This window comes from Phyllobates terribilis, unplaced genomic scaffold, assembly GCF_046119375.1.
Source record: "Phyllobates terribilis strain yellow unplaced genomic scaffold, ASM4611937v1 Scaffold_8__6_contigs__length_399053987, whole genome shotgun sequence".
Taxonomy (NCBI): domain Eukaryota; kingdom Metazoa; phylum Chordata; class Amphibia; order Anura; family Dendrobatidae; genus Phyllobates; species Phyllobates terribilis.
The window spans coordinates 245,555,442-245,575,133 of NW_027362768.1; the positions used below are offsets into that span (position 1 = coordinate 245,555,442).

A 19,692-nucleotide genomic window follows, 5' to 3' on the forward strand; every position below is an offset into this window, starting at 1 on the left:
ATTCAGTTTAGCTGGAGGAAAGCACTCCAATTCTGGCCGTTATGGAACGGAACACTTGCTTACACAAATATGTATCTCCCGGCATGAGTATAGACCCATGTTTGGCTTGATCTTTTATGCCGAAGGCGGCGGCCTGCCCACACACTCCCCTGTGATGACCTCACGTGGGCTGGATTTATTGAATTTCTTGTTTCTGCGATAACTCCTCACTGGTTGATCTTAGAAGGTAGCAAGGGATTCCTTATTTCTTATTGCGATTTTACCTCTATTTAGAGACCAAACATGACATAACTGCTGTTGGTCATGTTTTCCCTCTTGCGTTACAGCTCACCAGCGTGGCACACAGGTACGGAAAAATATGCATCTGTTCCTTAGTTAACCCTGCCGCTAAAACTATGTATCCCATTACAATCGGAATTATAGAACTTCCAATATTCCATATCTCATTTCGGTGCCTACGAATCTGCCTAATGCAGGTGGGAATGTCCTGGCTTTTGTGAGGAGTGTGACAGATTTTCTTTGCAGCCTAACGAGCGGTTTCCTATTTACGCAGGTGTCTATTTATCACCCATGTCTCTCCATTTGGTATGGTAACTAGCCTGAATAGTGGGGTTTGTGGCTTCTTTTGTACCCTGCTATTTGCATAGAAGCAACTTCTTAGAGTGTTAGCTCTTCTCCTTAGCAAATGGTATAGGGGAGGGAGAAGAGTGAGAGGGATTTCAGACAAGAATCCTGATGTAACATTGGGATATTTTTTTTAATAATATTCACTATTTTAATTTATTGGGGAATATATGTTGTAGAGTATGTTATGTTTGGGCTAAAATTTCCCTTGTTACTTCTCTTATTATTTCTAAGAAGATCTTTGCGATCCTGATTTGTTTCTGATTGATAAGACTTCCAACGTGTCCAATCCGGATACCCTCTGGCTTGCAGTCTCCCACAGACTTTATTTGCTTCCTTTTTAAAAGTAATCCTATCTGTGCAATTGCGTCTAGTCCTGATTAGTTCCCCATAGGGGATTTTCTGTTTGATATGTGGGGGATGACACGATCCTGCTTGTAAGATGGTATTGCTGGCCGTACTTTTTCTATAAGGAGCTATATTCACTGAATGGGTGTATTTATCTCCAATTAATTTAAGATCTAAAAAAATAATAGAATAATTGTCGAAACACCAAGTAAATTTGAGATTAAAATCATTGCAATTTAGGATTTTCATAAAGTCCGACGCTTCTTCCTGTGTCTTCCCCCCCACCAAGCGCAGATAGTCAATAAATCGACCATACCATATAATTTTAGAACTGTATATATTGGTGTCATTATAGATGTAAACCTCCTCCCATCTAGACATAACAATATTGGCTAAGGAAGGGGAGACTTTGCTGCCCATACTGACTCCCCTCTTTTGTAGGTAAAAAAAGACCATCAAAACTAAAATAGTTATGGTCTAAAAGAAATTTGACTGACAATAGGATGAAATCCTTAATTTCCACATTGTAGGTACTATACGTGTCTAGATGATAATTCAGACTTGACAATGCTACGCCATGCGTAATAGAAGGATAGAGCGCTACTACATCACTGAAAAGCCAATTGAAATTATCCTGCCAGATGAAATTATCAAATACACTAGTTACAAATTTTGAATCCCTGATGTAGCTGGGTATCTCTTGTACTAGAGGTTGTAAATAAAATTCTACCCATCCACTTAATCTTTCTCCCAACGATCTTATACCAGCCACTATGGGTCTTAGTGGGAACATATTTTTTGTGAATTTTGGGGAATGAATGGTATATGGGAATTACCAGATGATTTACATACAAGTGCTCTGCCAATTTCTCATCTATTGCCCCCATACACTGACCCTCCTGTAATAATTTTAATAGTTCTAGATTGAAATCCTGCGTGGGGTCTGGTGTCAATTTTAAATAGATATCATCATTGTTCAGGTCTATTAAGTTTAATTTTTTATACAATCCAGCATCTAAGATCACTATTGTGCCCCCCCCTTGTAAGCTTGGCGAACTACAAGATCCATATTATTTTGTAATTTTTTAAGAGCATATCTTTCTTTTTTGTTAAATTATCACATTTATTTCTGGTACTTTTATCTCCATTTTAAAAGACAACTGTTTGGCTGATATATTTTATAATAATGTTTTTAAATTTCCCAATTTTTTTTATTTAAGGGATTCTACCAAATTTGAGTATCTAGAAGAGGTACCAGCTGGAAGTATCCCCACTATAGGCAAAAGCAGTGGAAGGAAGGTATATGACACAGGAGTATTTGTTTTAGTCATGGAATATGGAAAGAATTTTTCTGGACCAGACAAAGATGTTTTCCACTATAACCGTGCTATTGGTGATGCAAAAGCTGCATGGCGTTCCAACTTCCTGCATCCAGTAATTTACTATTACAAGCAACTTCCATCAGGTATTTAAAACAAACAAACGTTTAAAGGGAACAAATTAGCTGTAATATTTTACTATGTATAGGATTTGTTCACATACATATCATACAAAAAGAATGAAAAGTAACCCATGTACCTAGTGTTATAGTGGACCAAAGTCGCGTTACACATTACACTTATGCTAGACAGCTGTCAGTTTCCATACAAATATATTTTACTAGGATAAGTATTTTCTAGAATATATTGTTCCGCTGTTGATAAAAATTGGCAGCCCATGCAAAACTGTTACTGTGTTATGCCTAGTGTATACAGTGACTGGCATTATTTTTTTTAAATCCTTGTGTTATGTAGTACTCACCACCCCAAGGCTACATTCCCACAATGTGGAGGTTTTTGCTGATGCAGATTTTCTGCAGCATTTCTGAACCTAAAAAGTAGATTAGGTTGCTTGCATTTTCTTTTGCTTTTATGTGTTTTTTTTTTAACATTCATTTTTATTTCTTTTTTGATGCTGCAGTTTTTGTCTCATTTTGGTATGTCTTTTTTAAATAAAGCTTTGTTTTTGATACTACCAGGTATCAAACCTTTTGTGTGGATTACATGCGTTTTAGAGCGTTTTCGCAGCAATTTTCACTTGTGGATTTTCTAATTCCATGAGAAAATCCATACATAAAAGAAATCTGTCACCCCTGGGACGTATACAACCTATTAATATGGGCATACAGGTGATAGAAATGTAAATCTATTCATACCTGTATGCCTCATATTAATGGTTTTGATGTTTTGAAATCTTATATTTATACCTTTATAGTAATGATTGCTCCAGGTCCCGGGCCCGTAAGGAATCCCCGCCTGCCTATATTAATAGGTTATATACTCCTAGGGGGGTGACAGATTCCCTTTAGAACTCACCGTACACACAAGAGAAATTTACATGTTGCAAATCTCAAACATGCACCGCAGGTCAGTTTATGCTGAATCAGAAAAAACAGGGGGCATGCGATTTCTATAAACCCCATCCACTTTGCCTTAACTGTAAGATTCTGCATTTTTTTTGTGCAGCTAAAATATACAGCATCAAAAACTAACCAAAAACTCATTGTGGGAACTTAACCTAAGAGTTTGTCTACACGAGCAATTCATTGTTTAAATGATGAATAATGTGATCGTACTTATGAATGGCAAATGATGTCAGTCAAGTGTAAAATAAAAAAGCTTTACTCGCCTCCCGTGCTGGCGCCGTTCCAACGGTGTCAGCACTCCCGGTCCCGGGGCTGTCGTGCAGTTGTTGTGACACGTGACGCCGGCGCCCAGTTAGATCTGGCGTCACTGTCTCCGCCTTTGGACAAATTTGAACATGAAGAGAAAGTTTGGGCTGTGGCTGCTCTCTGACTTCCTCTTCATGTTCAATTCAACTGGAGTCTGGTCGCAGGCATTCCGTGTCACAACAACAGCATGGGAGCACCGAGGTGAGCAAGTGCCGACACAGCGGGAACAGCGCCAGCGCGGGAGTTGAGTACAAGCTTTTTTCTTTTATCGGGGCCAAGCATGGGGAATGACAAAGAGTTGTCCAAGTAGTGGACAACTTCTTTTAGTGATACTATTTAGTTTGAATTCTTGCATTCATAAACTATTATGCAAACATTTCTCTTGGTAATGTAAAAAGAATATTTAACTGCTACTGAACTGTTGCTCTGGAACACAATCAACCACTCCTCCTTTTTGTTGGTCCAATCGTTCAAAAAGCTAACAGCTTTCAGGTTTACCTGCACTGGTTATCAAAAATAGAGGGGAACCTTTTATTCGTTGCACAGGCGCCGGCTGATGAATACTCTCATCAGCCTCGTCTGCTCTCGCTGCTATCAGCGAGAGCATGAATAAGATGATGAGAGCTGTACTCTTATTAGCTGACGCCTGTGACTGGCGGTAACCTTTTTACCCCCGGTCATAGCTGCTTCGTGGGAACCACAGTGCTCTGACAAGCTGTAACAAACTTACCGCCGAGCAGAACCAGTGTTTTTCGCACTGTCAGACAGATGACAGCGTGGGAAACACCCAATGTTCGGGCTGTCGAATCCGAATAGTAACATGGACTTCCTGGAGAAGTTTGAGTGCGGGGTCCGTGCATGGACACTAGGTGTTCAGTACGGACCCCGAACTCTACTGTTTGGGTTCGCCCATCACCAGTTATGATAGTGTAGCAACTCACTTGGGAAAATAGGTAACACACTATTGTTACTATTGCGAAACTGCAACATATCCTGCCTGTTCCTGTACAGACTAGAGATCCTGACCCTGCAGTCCCTAGTGGTTCCTGTGTGAGCTGAGATAGCCCTAACCACAGACTAGACTATGGCATCTCAGAGCTATGCTGCCTGAAAGGCCGTCAAGTGCTTTGTGTTCTTCCCTAAAGAACTGCAGAGCTGAGTGCAAATTACCTATAGAAGGGAAATGTGCTGAAATATAAAGAGATCCCAGAGTGAGTAAAACAAACCACGGAATACAAAATAATACAAAATAAAGGATTTATTACGTACTGTTAGAGAATTTGTTGCCTATTACTTAGTGGCCGCAAATGACTACTCTTGGCAGCGTCCACTAAGTAATGTACCCCTTGATCCCCAATCCTGGTATGCATGGCACTCCTTGATCCCCCATCCTGGTATGCATGGCATGGCACCCCTTGATCCCCCATCCTGGTATGCATGGTACCCCTTGAGCCCCCATCCTGGTATGCATGGCACCCCTTGAGCCCCCATCCTGGTATGCATGGCTCCCCTTGAGCCCCTATCCAGGTATGCATGGCACCCCTTGAGCCCCTATCCAGGTAAGCATGGCACCCCTTGAGCCCCCATCCTGGTATGTATGGCACCCCTTGAGCCCCCATCCTGGTATGCATGGCACCCCTTGAGCCCCCATCCTGGTATGCATGGCACCCCTTGAGCCCCCATCCTGGTATGCATGGCACCCCTTGAGCCCCCATCCTGGTATGCATGGATCCCCTTGAGCCCCCATCCTGGTATGCATGGCACCCCTTGAGCCCCCATCCTGGTATGCATGGCACCCCTTGAGCCCCCATCCTGGTATGCATGGCACCCCTTGAGCCCCCATCCTGGTATGCATGGCTCCCCTTGAGCCCCCATCCTGGTATGCATGGCACCCCTTGAGCCCCCATCCTGGTATGTATGGCACCCCTTGAGCCCCCATCCTGGTATGCATGGCACCCCTTGAGCCCCCATCCTGGTATGCATGGCACCCCTTGAGCCCCCATCCTGGTATGCATGGCACCCCTTGAGCCCCCATCCTGGTATGCATGGCTCCCCTTGAGCCCCCATCCTGGTATGCATGGCACCCCTTGAGCCCCCATCCTGGTATGCATGGCACCCCTTGAGCCCCCATCCTGGTATGCATGGCACCCCTTGAGCCCCCATCCTGGTATGCATGGCTCCCCTTGAGCCCCCATCCTGGTATGCATGGCACCCCTTGAGCCCCCATCCTGGTATGCATGGCACCCCTTGAGCCCCCATCCTGGTATGCATGGCACCCCTTGAGCCCCCATCCTGGTATGCATGGCTCCCCTTGAGCCCCCATCCTGGTATGCATGGCACCCCTTGAGCCCCCATCCTGGTATGCATGGCACCCCTTGAGCCCCCATCCTGGTATGCATGGCACCCCTTGAGCCCCCATCCTGGTATGCATGGCTCCCCTTGAGCCCCCATCCTGGTATGCATGGCACCCCTTGAGCCCCCATCCTGGTATGCATGGCACCCCTTGAGCCCCTATCCAGGTAAGCATGGCACCCCTTGAGCCCCCATCCTGGTATGTATGGCACCCCTTGAGCCCCCATCCTGGTATGCATGGCACCCCTTGAGCCCCCATCCTGGTATGCATGGCACCCCTTGAGCCCCCATCCTGGTATGCATGGCACCCCTTGAGCCCCCATCCTGGTATGCATGGCTCCCCTTGAGCCCCCATCCTGGTATGCATGGCACCCCTTGAGCCCCCATCCTGGTATGCATGGCACCCCTTGAGCCCCCATCCTGGTATGCATGGCACCCCTTGAGCCCCCATCCTGGTATGCATGGCTCCCCTTGAGCCCCCATCCTGGTATGCATGGCACCCCTTGAGCCCCCATCCTGGTATGCATGGCACCCCTTGAGCCCCCATCACGCTGCCCACTAAAAAAATAAACAATCATACCTCCTCTCTCCTCCAGCTCTGTCCCGCTCTGTTGCCGACACTCTCACTGTGTGAGCCGCGCATGGCAGGGCGTGCATGGTGTCCCTGCCATGCACTCACACAGTGAAGTGCTGTGCCAGAATAGCGTGGGGAGCAGTGACCTTTCAGTCTCTTCAATAGCGTGCACACTGTAACGCAGCGCCGCTCTGCGGTCAGTGTGCCTGCTATTAAAGACCATGTATATTCACTACAACCCATGGGAGTGGATTGTAGGGAATATTCATGAGCTTTAATAGCGGGCACACTGATCACAGAGCGCAGTAGGAGGTGCGCTGCGGCTACAGTGTGCGCGCTATTAAGAAAAATTAATATTCATTGTTCTCCACGCCCATGGGCGTGGGGAGCAGGGAATATTCATTTTCTTTAGTAGCGGACACAGCGTAGGCTGCAGCAAGCGGCTGCTGCCTCCTGTGCCCCGCTGATTCCCCTCTACCGCTTCCCCACCACGCACAGCCATAGTATATAGGTATATAGTAGTCGGACTATAAGACGCACCCCCCACTTTCCTCCAAAGTTTGGAGGAAAAAAGTGTGTCTTATAGTCCGAAAAATACGGTAATCTATAATTACAGCTTGTTAAAATGAAAAAGTTGAGGCTAAAACAAAATTTTAGTTTAAAAAATTTAATTTTTCTTTTTTTTTTTTTTTTTTCATTCCACTTTGCATTAATTACTATGAAGCACTTGAAGGATTAATAATCGTCCCAAATGTGGTTTTTAAATATTTCAAGGGGTGCCGTTTTTAAAATGTTATCACTTTGGGTTTTTTTATGACATGTTTTCTCCTCATAGTCACTTCAAACTTAGCAGGTCTGTAAAAAAAATTGATTTTGTAAATTTTGTTGAAAATATCAAAATTGCTACTGAACTTTTAACTCTTCTAACATCCCAACTAAATAAAATGGTGTTTAAAAATGATGTTGGTGTGAAGTAGACATGGGAAATGGTGTTTATGAACTATTTTGTGTGATGTGACTTTTAAAAATGCATAAAAATTCAAAGTTCAAAATTGCAAAATTTACAAAATTTTTGCCAAATTTCTGATATTTTCACAAATATATGCAAATTTTATTGACCTAAATTCACCACTGTCATGAAGTGCAATTTGTCATGAAAAAATATTCTGAAAATCACTGGGATATGTGAGTCAGTGACCGGGATCGTACAGTCATGGCCAAAAGTATTGAGAATGACACCAAAATTATATTTTCACATGATCTGCTGGCCTCTGGTTTTTATTAGTGTTTGTCTGATGTTTATATCACATACAGAAATATAATTGCAATCATATTATGAGTACCTATAGGTTATATTGACAGTTAGAATGAGTTAATGCAGCAAGTCAATATTTGCAGTGTTGCCCCTTCTTCTTCAAGACCTCTGTAATTCTCCCTGGCATGCTCTCAATCAACTTTTGGACCAAATCCTGACTGATAGCAGTCCATTCTTGCATAATCAATGCTTGCATTTTGCCAGAATTTGTTGGTTTTTGTTTGTCCACCCGTCTCTTGATGATTGACTACAAGTTCTCAATGGGATTAAGATCTGGGGAGTTTCCAGGCCATGGACCCAAAATCTCTATGTTTTGTTCCATGAGCCATTTAGTTATCAACTTTGCTTTATGGCAAGGTGCTCCATCATGCTGGAAAAGGCATTGTTGGGCGCCAAACTGCTCTTGGACGGTTGGGAGAAGTTGCTCTTGGAGGACATTCTGGTACCATTCTTTATTCATGGCTGTGTTTTTAGGCAAGACTGTGAGTGAGCCGATTCCCTTGGCTGAGAAGCAACCCCACACATGAATGGTTTCAGGATGCTTTACAGTTGGCATGAGACAAGACTGGTGGTAGCGCTCACCTCTTCTTCTCCGAATAAGCTGTTTTCCAGATGTCCCAAACAATCGAAAAGGGGATTCATCAGAGAAAATGACTTTGCCCCAGTCCTCAGCAGTCCACTCCCTGTACCTTTTGCAGAATATCAGTCAGTCCCTGATATTTTTTCTGGAGAGAAGTGGCTTCTTTGCTGCCCTCCTTGAAACCAGCCCTTGCTCAAAGACTCTCCGCCTCACAGTGCGTGCAGAAGCACTCACACCAGCCTGCTGCCATTCCTGAGCAAGCTCGGCACTTCTGGTAGTCCGATCCCGCAGCTGAAACAGTTTTAATATACGGTCCTGGCACTTGCTGGTCTTTCTTGGGCGCCCTGGAGCCTTTTTGACAACAATGGAAGCTCTCTCCTTGAAGTTCTTGATGATGCGATAGATTGTTGACTGAGGTGCAATCTTTGTAGCTGCGATACTCTTCCCTGTTAGGCCATTTTTGTGCAGTGCAATGATGGCTGCACGTGTTTCTTTAGAGATAACCATGGTTAACTGAAGAGAAACAATGATACCAAGAACCAGCCTCCTTTTAAAGTGTCCAGTGATGTCATTTTTACTTAATCATGACAGATTGATCGCCAGCCCTGTCCTCATCAACACCCACACCTGTGTTAATGGATCAATCACTAAAACGATGTTAGCTGCTCCTTTTAAGGCAGGACTGCAATGATGTTGAAATGTGTTTTGGGGGTTAAAGTTCATTTTCTGGGCAAATATTGACTTTGCAAGTACAGTAATTTCTGTTAAGCTGATCACTCTTTGACATTCAGGAGTATATGCAAATTGCCATTACAAAAAATGAAGCAGTAAACTTTGGAAAAATTACTATTTGTCTCATTCTCAATACTTTTGGCCATGACTGTATACGAGGGACATTATATATATCCCCCAGAATCTGTACAGAGACCTATTAAATCCATTGGAGTGCATTGCAGTCACAAACTCACCTGCGGCTGCAATGCAGGAATGAAGGTGAGCATTGACCTGGTCAGGCTATCTGGCTAAGGCAGATTAAGTAAAACCCGGCAGGGCCTTCATTTCTTGGAGGAGGCTACAGGAAGGCAGTGAGGCGGCCTCCTCCCTCCAACCTGGGTTTTCCAGTGGCTCTTGCCACAGGTCCTTTAACCACTTTGCGCCAGAGCCTGTTTTTGCCTTTGTGACCGGGCCAATTTTTTAAATTCTGACCACTGTCACTTTATGAAGTAATTACTCTGGAACGCTTCAACGGATTCCCCTGATTCTGATATTGTTTTTTTGTGACATATAGTACTTCACGATAGTGGTAAAATTTCTTCGATATCACTTGTGTTTATTTGTGAAAAAATCGGAAATTTGGCGAAAATGTTGAATATTTTGCAATTTTCAAACTTTGAATTTTCATGCCCTTAAATCAGAGAGATATGTCACACAAAATAGTTAATAAATAACATTTCCCACATGTCTACTTTACATCAGCACAATTTTGGAACCAAAATTTTTTTTTGTTAGGAAGCTATAAGGGTTAAAAGTTGACCAGCGATTTCTCATTTTTCCAACAAAATTTACGAAAACATTTTTTTAGGGACCACATCTTATTTGAAGTGACTTTGAGGGGCCTTCATGACAGAAAAAAAACCAAAAGTGACACCATTCTAAAAACTGCACCCCTCAAGGTGCTCAAAACCACATTCAAGAAGTTTATTAACCCTTCAGGTGTTTCACAGGAATTTTTGGAATGTGGAAGAAAACAATGAACATTTTTTGATCGCTTTCTATTCCATTTTTTGGGAGGTAAAATTAACGAACACCAACAATTCAGGAATTGTTTTTTGAGGTTTTTTTATGCCGTTCTGCGTGTGGTAAAAGTGATAAGGCAGCATTATTCTTCGGGTCAGTACGTTTACAGCGATACTACACTTACGGTATATTTTTTTATGTTTTGGCGTTTTTACACAATAAAACAATTTTATAGAAAAAATATTTTTTTTGCATCGCTTTATTCTGAGAGCTATAACTTTTTTATTTTTCGGCTGATGGAGCTGTATGGCGGCTTTTTTTTTGCGGAACAAGATGACGTTTTCAGCGGTACCATTTTTATTTCTATTTTGCTTTTTGATCGCATTTTTTTCCACTTTTTGTTTGGCGATATGATGAAAAAGCATAGTTTTTTGCTCCGTTTTTTATTTATTTTTATTACGGTGTGCAGAGAAGGAGTTAATTAGTGTGACAGTTTTATAGATCGGGTTGTTTCAGACGCGGCGATACCAAATATGTGTACTTTTTTTGTTTTTGCAGAAATATACTTATTTATTTATTTTGTGATTTTTTTTTAACAGTTTGAAAACATTTTTTTTACTTTTTTTTACATTTTTACTTAGTCCCTGTATGGGACATTAATTTTTATTTTTCTAATCACTGATGTCATGCAATGTAATAGACATGTATTACATTGCATGACATCTTTGCTGACTGTTTCACAGTCAGTGTCTCCTGCCAGGCTTCAGCTGCAGTCTGAGCCTAGCAGGACACCATATATGGCAGATCTGGAGGCGGTCATGTGACCTCCAGCTGCCATAACAACGGCAGGTCGTGGAAGATATCAGGGGGCCGTCGAAGAGGTAAGTTGACGACCCCCTCTCCTCTCACTATCTTCTATATGCCGCGATCACTATAGATCGCGGCATATAGAAGAGAGCAAAGGGTTAACATCATTGGGACCTGATCCAATCAGGTCCCGATGATGTCCCCTGTCAGAGCTATCGCTCTGCACCGGAACCGCTGCACTTGCAGGACCCTGGGGTTCCTGAGCTCTGCAGGACCACCCACCGTTTTTAAACGTCAGCGCTGCACAGAGCCCAGGCAGCGCCGACGTTTATGTACAGTGGGCGGTCCTGAACCGGTTAAAAACCCTGCATTAAGGATTAGTGTTGTTCAGTGTTGGGACCTGCTAGGCACATAGCAGGAAAGCTTGGTGGGCCTGTGTGTAGCTGAACCTACTCCTGGGAAGGCTCTGCACCCGTCAGGCTCTGAGCGGCCTGGCGCGGCCGTTGCCCACGGCAACCGTTGTTATGGACTGATGTTAACCCGACTGCAAACTGGAGGACTTTCTGTTAACCCGTGTGTTGCTGAATAAAAGCTGCTTATGTTGGACTTGCTTGGGTCACTGCCTCAGTTACTGCACGGTGTGTAATGCTTTTACAGCTATATAAAAGCATTCCAAAGTTGTTAACTTATAAAGTAACATGTCAGATTTGAAAATCAGGGCTCTGTAAGGAAGTTGAAAACCGGCTATGGCAGTATGGGGTTAAACTTCCATAATTGGTAATTCTCATTATGAAATTTGACCACTGTAAATTTAAGGTCTGAGATGCTGGACATTTTCATTCGCCAAGCCCAGTCTCGTTCATTAGGCTACTGGATGGAGCAGTATGATTTTTCACTTCACATAACACTTTTCAACTAGAGTTAGTGGCTGCATGCTTTACACCACTCCATCCAATGCCTAACATTGTGTTTGGTGATGTAAGGCTTGCACACAGCTGCTAGGCCATGGAAAGCCATGTCATGAACCTCCTGGTGCAGTTACTGTGCTAATGTTAATGCTACAGAAGGTTTAGAGTTCTGCAGTTACTGACTCAGCACAGCGTTGGCGACTTTTATTCACAATGCGCCTGCACACGTTAACACTGCTTTGTAAATTTACGAGGTCTGCCTATATGTGAAGGAGTTGCTGTGTTTCCTAGAACATTTCCACTTTTCAATAATGTCACTCACAGTTGATTATGGAATATTTAGAAAGAAAGAAATTTCACAAACTGACTTTTTGCAACAGTAGCATCCTAATACACATTCAAATTCATTGAGTTCTTTAGAAAGACCTATTATTTCACAAGTTGGTGCTTTATTCTACACATCTTTGCCTATTCAAATCTATGAGTGCACAAAAAAATTGTATCTCATATGGATCAACAGTATAGTATCTCATTTTTACGGATACATTGCAATTATTACCTAGGAAACCACATTTGTTTTTATAAAGTTTATACACTGCTGGTGTATACAAACAAATGGCATTTGGATGAAAATACAGATGAAAAATCACCCGCTTACTAGATCCAAATCTTACAATTTTTTTTCTATGCTTGTGTAAACTTAATGTGAGCGGAACCTTTTTTAGTGGTAGCCATTTTATCATTGAGACGAAGGCGCTGATTCATCATTCTTTTTGCATCTATTTTTATTTTTTGAGTTAGTTTTTCTATGAATTTTTATATTTGTGCCAAATCATATTTTTTCCACCATTTTTACTTAAAGGGGTTTTCCCTCGAACAAAAGTTCATTTTAAAAATTGGCTGTGTCTGTGTACTGAACATGATCTGATCATACCACAGCTCCAGGGCAGGGGAGGATGCAAAAGAGTATACAGACATTACAGCAGGGGATCACAGAGGATTCTATTTGCGAGGTAAAAAGTTTACCTGCCTATTTTTAAACAATATTTTACCTCACAAAATGAATCCTCTGTGATCCCCTGCTGTCCTGTCTGTATTGTCTTTTGCTTCCTCCCCTGCCCAGGAGCTGTGGTATGTTCCTTACATGGTCAGACACAGACAATTTTTAAAATGACCTTTTGTTTGTGGAAAAACCCCTTTAAGTTTTGTTCAGTTCTGATAATTTTTCAGGTTTGTTAGGCAATATGGGCATGGCTTTCATTATCCAGGTGTTTTCAGGTAAAGTCATCATTTATGACTTTTCAAAATATCTCAATATTTTTGCACATTCTCCTACACCCTAGTGACGTTCTAAATCTGTCTTTTTTTTTTTTTGCACAGTTGAAGACAAACATGCTACATTTTGTAGATTATTGAAAGGGTTTCTGTTACATTTTGCTCAAAAAAGGTGCAGATAAAGCAATGAGTCAAAGCCTCATTAAAAAAAAAAATTTTTGCATTTGTAGCCTAGAATAAAAACAATGAATAGATAGTCTGCAGTAAGTAAATATTAATAATACATGTAATAAACATAGAGTACTTAGTTGTCATTTTTGGATCAAAAAAGTGTAAAAGCCATCCCACCTTACAAGGTTTACCTTGCCATGTGCCTGTATCTGATTGTATTTTACACCTGCCTGAGGAAAGCTATGTAGACAACGTGCGCCCACTCCTCTGAAGAAGCCACGCAAAACGCGCATCAAGGGGTTCTCGGGTGATCTTGATTATATGGTAAATAGCCTGTATTAATATTGCCTACTCTACCTGGGTACACTGTTTGCACTCCTAATTAGGTTGAGCTATACTACTACTACTACTACATGTGCACTATGTAAATCCATTCCTATTCTCTTTGTAATACTGCTTGCCTTATTTGGAACAGTGTGCACACTTTGGTGTATGTGTACCTTTATATACACTACACTTGCAATGTTTAAAATATCCTCACCAGGGATAATCATATAAGTGGTATTTTTTTAAGAAAAGTGAGGGTAAAGTGGCTTAGTATCCCAGGTGCAACAAGATGTATTGGAATCGGCAGAATTCGTAATACTTTGGTGCAATACATATATTTCCTTTCTCTGTTCAGCGTTGTCCTTCTTTTCAGAAGTGCACAAAACTGTGGCCGACCACGCTTTTATGCACGCCTAAAAAGACCGGCACTGTCGGATCATAGGCCAGATGGCATCCACAATAACAGTCTGCCTCATTATAAGGAATCTTCAGTCTGGAGTTCCATCTGAATCACCTATTTCAGAGATTTGCAGTGTAAGCACTCAGCATAGAGCGCAGAATAAATGTGAGCAGAGCCTTACTGCAATCTTTGTGAGGCAGAATGAACAAAACAACAGCAGGTGAAAAATGATTTTATTTATTTTTACGCCGTTCCTCGTGCGGTATACGTGATTAGACGACTTTATTCTTCGGCTCACTGCGATTACAGCTATAACACATTTATATAGTTTTTTTTAATGTTTGGCCGCTATCACACACTAAAAGAAGCTTTTTTTCTATATTTCTGCCGACAGAGTAATTTGAGGGCTTATTTTTTGGGAGACAAGTTTTTATTGTTACCATTTTCGGTCACAACATTTTTTGGTCACTTTCTATTCTGATTTTTGGAAGGCAGAATGAACAAAAAAACAGCAATTCAGGAATTATTTTTTGGGGGGTTATATGCCGTTCACCGTATTGTAAAAGTGATAAGACAGCGTTATTCTTTGGGTTATTACGATTACAGTGATACCATATTTATATCATTTTTTATATTTTGGCGCTTTTACACAAAAATACTCTAAAATGCTTTTGCATTGCAGGGCATTAGCTCAGTGCATCACAGACAGGGAGGAGGCGTGTCAGCTCCTGCTCTGAGTAGGCAGTTACAAGCTACTCTACCTTGGTGAGCCAGCAGCCATCTATTGGCCTGTGGTCACCATGGAGACCATCGGTCAATGTGATCGCAATTGCTTTGTGCTGATCAAAGCAGAGAGGGAGCTCCCTCCCTCTGCTATGTCGAGCGATGTCGCTGTCACCACTGTCAGCGGCATCAGAGTTAAACGCCCGCGATCCGCACTAGCTCCAATTTTGGGCATTGCATCAGGGTGTCAGCTCTCATATATCACTGACACCCTCTTTTGATCACACCAGCGCTCGGAATAAGTCTGCGCAATCGTCAAGCCGTACATGTACAGCAGTTTGCGAGAATGCATTTCCTTCTAATATTCTAATATATCTATAATGGTTTCTTTTTATTCTTGGACATTTAATTACCAGAGGGTATAATTTTTCTACAAGATTCTAGTAGTATATCCTTAGGCTGGGTGCCCTTGTGGCACCCCAGGGGGTCTGGTTGCCACAGTGGTAGAAATACCATGTCTTGAGAGCGAGCATGGGTTTTCCTGGCCAGGAGCAATACTGCATGCAACGCCTCCTGCCCCAGTCCAGGGAGGGGAGGAACCTGCCCTTTATAAACTGGATCTGGGGTGGGGTTAGTTAGGTAGTTCCAGAGACAGGGACAGAGAAGCAGCAAGGAGCTCTAGAGGCAACACAGGAGCAGAGAGCCAGGGATTGGAGCTGATAGAGCTCATCCTGACAGAAGACGCAGAGAACCGGACACCGGAGTCCGAGGCTGTGAGGATTTCCACATCCAGCAGCAGAAACCACCTGACAGGGGATTTCAGGTCCTCTGGCCATAGAAAGCCCGGAGGCTCAGTCACACGCAAGGGACCGGCACCGCCATCGAGGAGCGGAAGGTACCAAAGGCCCCAAGTCACCAGCCATACGGGTGAGCACCACACGGTACACTCAGGGACGTGGGCTACTACACGACTACAGCAAGGTAGCCAGGAAGAGTGCAGTCAGACGGGAAGGCCTACACCTCCACCTGGCCAGGGGGACTCTTGTTCGCTCACAGACTGACCAGGCCTCTAATGTTAGCCAGTACTCCCGGCAGGGCCTTCTTCATTACCAACAGTAAAGACCCTGAATTGCACTGCACGGAGTCATTTCTGCTGCGCCCATGCACCACAACCCTCACCATCTACACACGCTTCCCTGAGGCTATACTCCTCCCGTGGGGAGTTATACTACCCTCTGCTGCGCACACAACATCGGCCTCAGCGGTCTGCCCCGCAGCGGCGGTTCTCAGTGACCGCAATCCACGGGTGGTGTAGTCGGACATTTCAACATTAAAAACCAAGGAAACAGATCCGCCACTGGTTTGACCACCCTGAGCCACGGGACCGGGTCGCCGCCACGGAGACTACAACCCCTGACATTACACAGAGACCCGGCTCCGGGTATTCCCCCACACACGGCCCAGGGGGCGCGTCAGCTTTGGCGTAGTCGGCAGGATTTCGTGCCCGCAACCACCGGGTACTGCGTGCCTGAAGAAAGACTGTGATACTTACCGTGGTGAAGTTTCCCGCCATCCGCAGCCGTTTTCCCGCCATCCGCAGCCATTTTCCCGCCATTGGGCGCCATCTTTGGGACGCCGAGTGGGAAGAAGAGGGGCGTGGATGCCAAAAGCGCGCGAGAGCTGAAGCCCTGCCTTACGCACTGACGCTGCGCAAGGTCCTGGAAGGAGCCCAGCGGACGCTGACGTCACCAGCGCGCGACGCAAGGTCCTCGACCCCGACAATCGCCTGCGGAGCCACAGCCTACGGAGAAGAAGCAATGAAAGGAAGGCCACGGTTAACTAGGGGGGAGGAAGACACCAGGAATGGAGGGAGCTCCCACCGCCAGCGCGGCTGCTGCCACAGTGATGCCGTTCACGATGCCGTATATTCCCGGAGCGGCATGGTTACCCCAGTACTCAGGGGAGTCGCATACCCTGAGCGACTTTAAAGAAAGACTGAATAGCCTATTCATAGTATACCCCCTGTCCGAGGAACAAAAAGTGAGCATCCTGATAGGTCAGTTAATCGGAGCAGCCCAAAGAGAAGTAAAGTCCTGGTCAGCCAGGGAAAAGGGGACTGTAAAGGAAATACTGGCCCGTCTAAAGGACACTTTTGATACCCGCACCTCAGCAGAGATCAAACTAAAATTTTATGGATGCAAACAGCGGGCACAAGACAGTATATGGGACTATGCTTTGAATTTGCAGGAGGCCCTGAGAGCCATTAAGCAGGCAGACCCTGACAGCGTGCGGAATGAGGATAAGCTGTTGACTGAACAGTTCATTGAGGGCCTACAGTTCAGCGCCCACTGAACCCGGTTGCGTGTAATGGCCTTGCAGAACCCTGATTTGGACTTTGTGCAGTTTAAAGACAGGGCCTTCCGGGTGCTCCGAGAACCAGCACCAGGTGGCGCTGTAATCCACAGGCGCCCTGCTATCACCTATCACCAGGAGGCGGCGCCCTTGTCTGCAGAGCCTGTGGGAGCTGATGCACAGGCTTTGGACAAAGCCCCGGCTGCAGACCTGCACCATCAGGTCCAAGAGCTGACCAGAAGCGTTGCCGCGCTAACCAGAACTGTGCAGCCTTTACATGTGTCCCCTCCAGGAAAGATCCAGCTGGCTTCCAGTCCGGAGGACGTCCCTTGGCGCCGACAGAGGAGGATCCCATTGTCCAGAGGAAGGCCCAGCGACCGCTACGACCAGGACGGACAACCCATCTGCCGCCGCTGCAACCAACCAGGACATATGGCAAGGTATAAGACCATCAGGCCCATCGAGCTGGCGTGATAAGTACGTAGGGGGGCGACCGGTCTGGCCTGTGGTGCTGGATGGCATTCCTATGAGTGCACTACTGGACACCGGGTCACAGGTAACCACCATCCCCTATGTGCTTTTTAAGCGGTACTGGAATGACTCAGATATTACCCGCTACCCAGATGACGATTTGAGCATCATCGCCAGCAATGGTCAGCCCGTACCGCAGGTGGGATTCAAGGAGGTGACCATCAAAATTGGTAAAGTTGAACTGCCAGCGCAAGGACTGATTATTGTGGACATTGACCGTCGTGAAAGCCACCCTAAGATAACCTTGGGTACTAATGTTATTGAAAATTGTCTTGCAGAGATAATTGTCATATTACAGCAGGTTGCGGTGAACGCCAGCTCCAGCCAGCAGCGTGTCCTAAAAAAGAGATCAGAGCCCTGATGAAAAGGCTACAGGTAGAACTGTCTGGTGGTGAGATTGGTAGTGTTAGGATGAGTGACCCGTTCCCTATCGTCATGCCCCCAAAAAGTGAGATGATGATCTGGTGCCGGACTGCAATCGGGTTAAGAGGAAGGGACTACCAAGCCATGGTAGAACCCGTCTACTCAGACAGTAGACCCACCATTTTGACAGCACGGGGGGTGGTCGATGTACGCCATGGGAGGGTACCCGTCCGCATCCTAAATATTGGGGAAAGAGAAGTATACTTGCCCCGGTATGCCACTCTAGCCAAATTGTTCACCGTTAACCAAAACTCTGTAAAGGCCGTGGAACCCTTGCCTCCCTCTCAACCAGAGGAGGGTAACGGCTCCAAGAAACAAATGGAGGACTGGTGTCAGAAGCTGCATGTGGGCACCGACTCCACTCCCTCACACCAAAAACAGGGAGTCTACCGGGTGGTGCAGGAGTACGAAAGAGTCTTTAGCAAACACCCGCTAGACTTTGGGCAAGTAAAGGGGGTAGAACACCACATCCCCACAGGAGACCATCCACCCATAAAGGAAAGATACCGACCTGTACCCCCTGCACATTATCAGAATGCCAAGGGAATGTTGCGAGAAATGAAGGAGGCTGGGGTAATCAGGGACAGCTGTAGCCCCTGGGCAGCTCCACTAGTTCTTGTGAAAAAGAAAGATGGCACCATGCGAATGTGTGTAGATTACAGAAAGGTCAACCGTATCACACACAAAGATGCGTACCCGTTACCTAGGATAGAGGAATCTTTAGCTGCATTAAAGTCTGCTAACTTCTTCTCCACTTTGGATCTTACTAGCGGGTACTGGCAGGTTCATGTAGCAGAGGCAGACAAGGAGAAGACCGCGTTCACCACCCCGATGGGTCTCGGCGAATTCAACTGTATGCCGTTCGGGCTCTGCAACGCACCAGGAACCTTCCAGCGGTTGATGGAGTGCTGCCTGGGGCACAGTAATTTCGAGACGGTCCTGCTATACCTGGACGATGCCATCATGTATTCCAAAACATATGAGGACCATCTGAAACACCTGGCAGAGGTTTTTGACGCCCTGGCAGGCTACGGCCTAAAGGTGAAACCCTCCAAGTGTCATCTACTGAAACCAAAGGTACAGTACCTGGGACACGTGGTGAGTGCTGACGGAGTAGCTCCAGACCCTGATAAGATCACAGTGATTAAGGACTGGCCAAGACCCTCCAGCATAAAGGAAGTGCGGCAGTTCCTCGGGTTGGTAGGCTACTACCGAAGATTCATCCCTGGCTTCACCAAAATGGCAGCCCCTATGCAAGACCTCCTGTTAGGTCAGTCAAAGACCAAGAATCAGAAGCCGCCCATCAGGTGGGACAAGCTGGAAGAGGAGTCTTTCCGCCAGCTGAAGATGGCCCTCAAGGGGGATGAGATCCTGGCTTACCCTGATTACGGCCAGCCTTTCATCCTCCACACAGATTCCAGTAACGTGGGGTTGGGAGCCGTACTATCCCAGATCCAGTAGGGCAGAGAGCGGGTAATTGCTTACGGCAGCCGAAAACTACGGCCCACAGAGAGAAACCCTGAGAATTATAGCTC

At 45.0% G+C, this 19,692-nt stretch overlaps 1 protein-coding gene across 2 annotated transcripts in view; it reads left to right on the top strand.

Moving 5' to 3' along the window:
• FOXRED2 (FAD dependent oxidoreductase domain containing 2) overlaps positions 1-19,692 on the top strand; it is a 262,874-nt gene that overhangs the window by 217,177 nt on the left and 26,005 nt on the right. For both annotated transcript variants that reach the window (XM_073644100.1, XM_073644101.1), the window contains exon 7: positions 2,193-2,437. In XM_073644100.1, the coding sequence (XP_073500201.1) occupies positions 2,193-2,437 (245 nt within the window). The remainder of the gene's footprint in view (positions 1-2,192; positions 2,438-19,692) is intronic.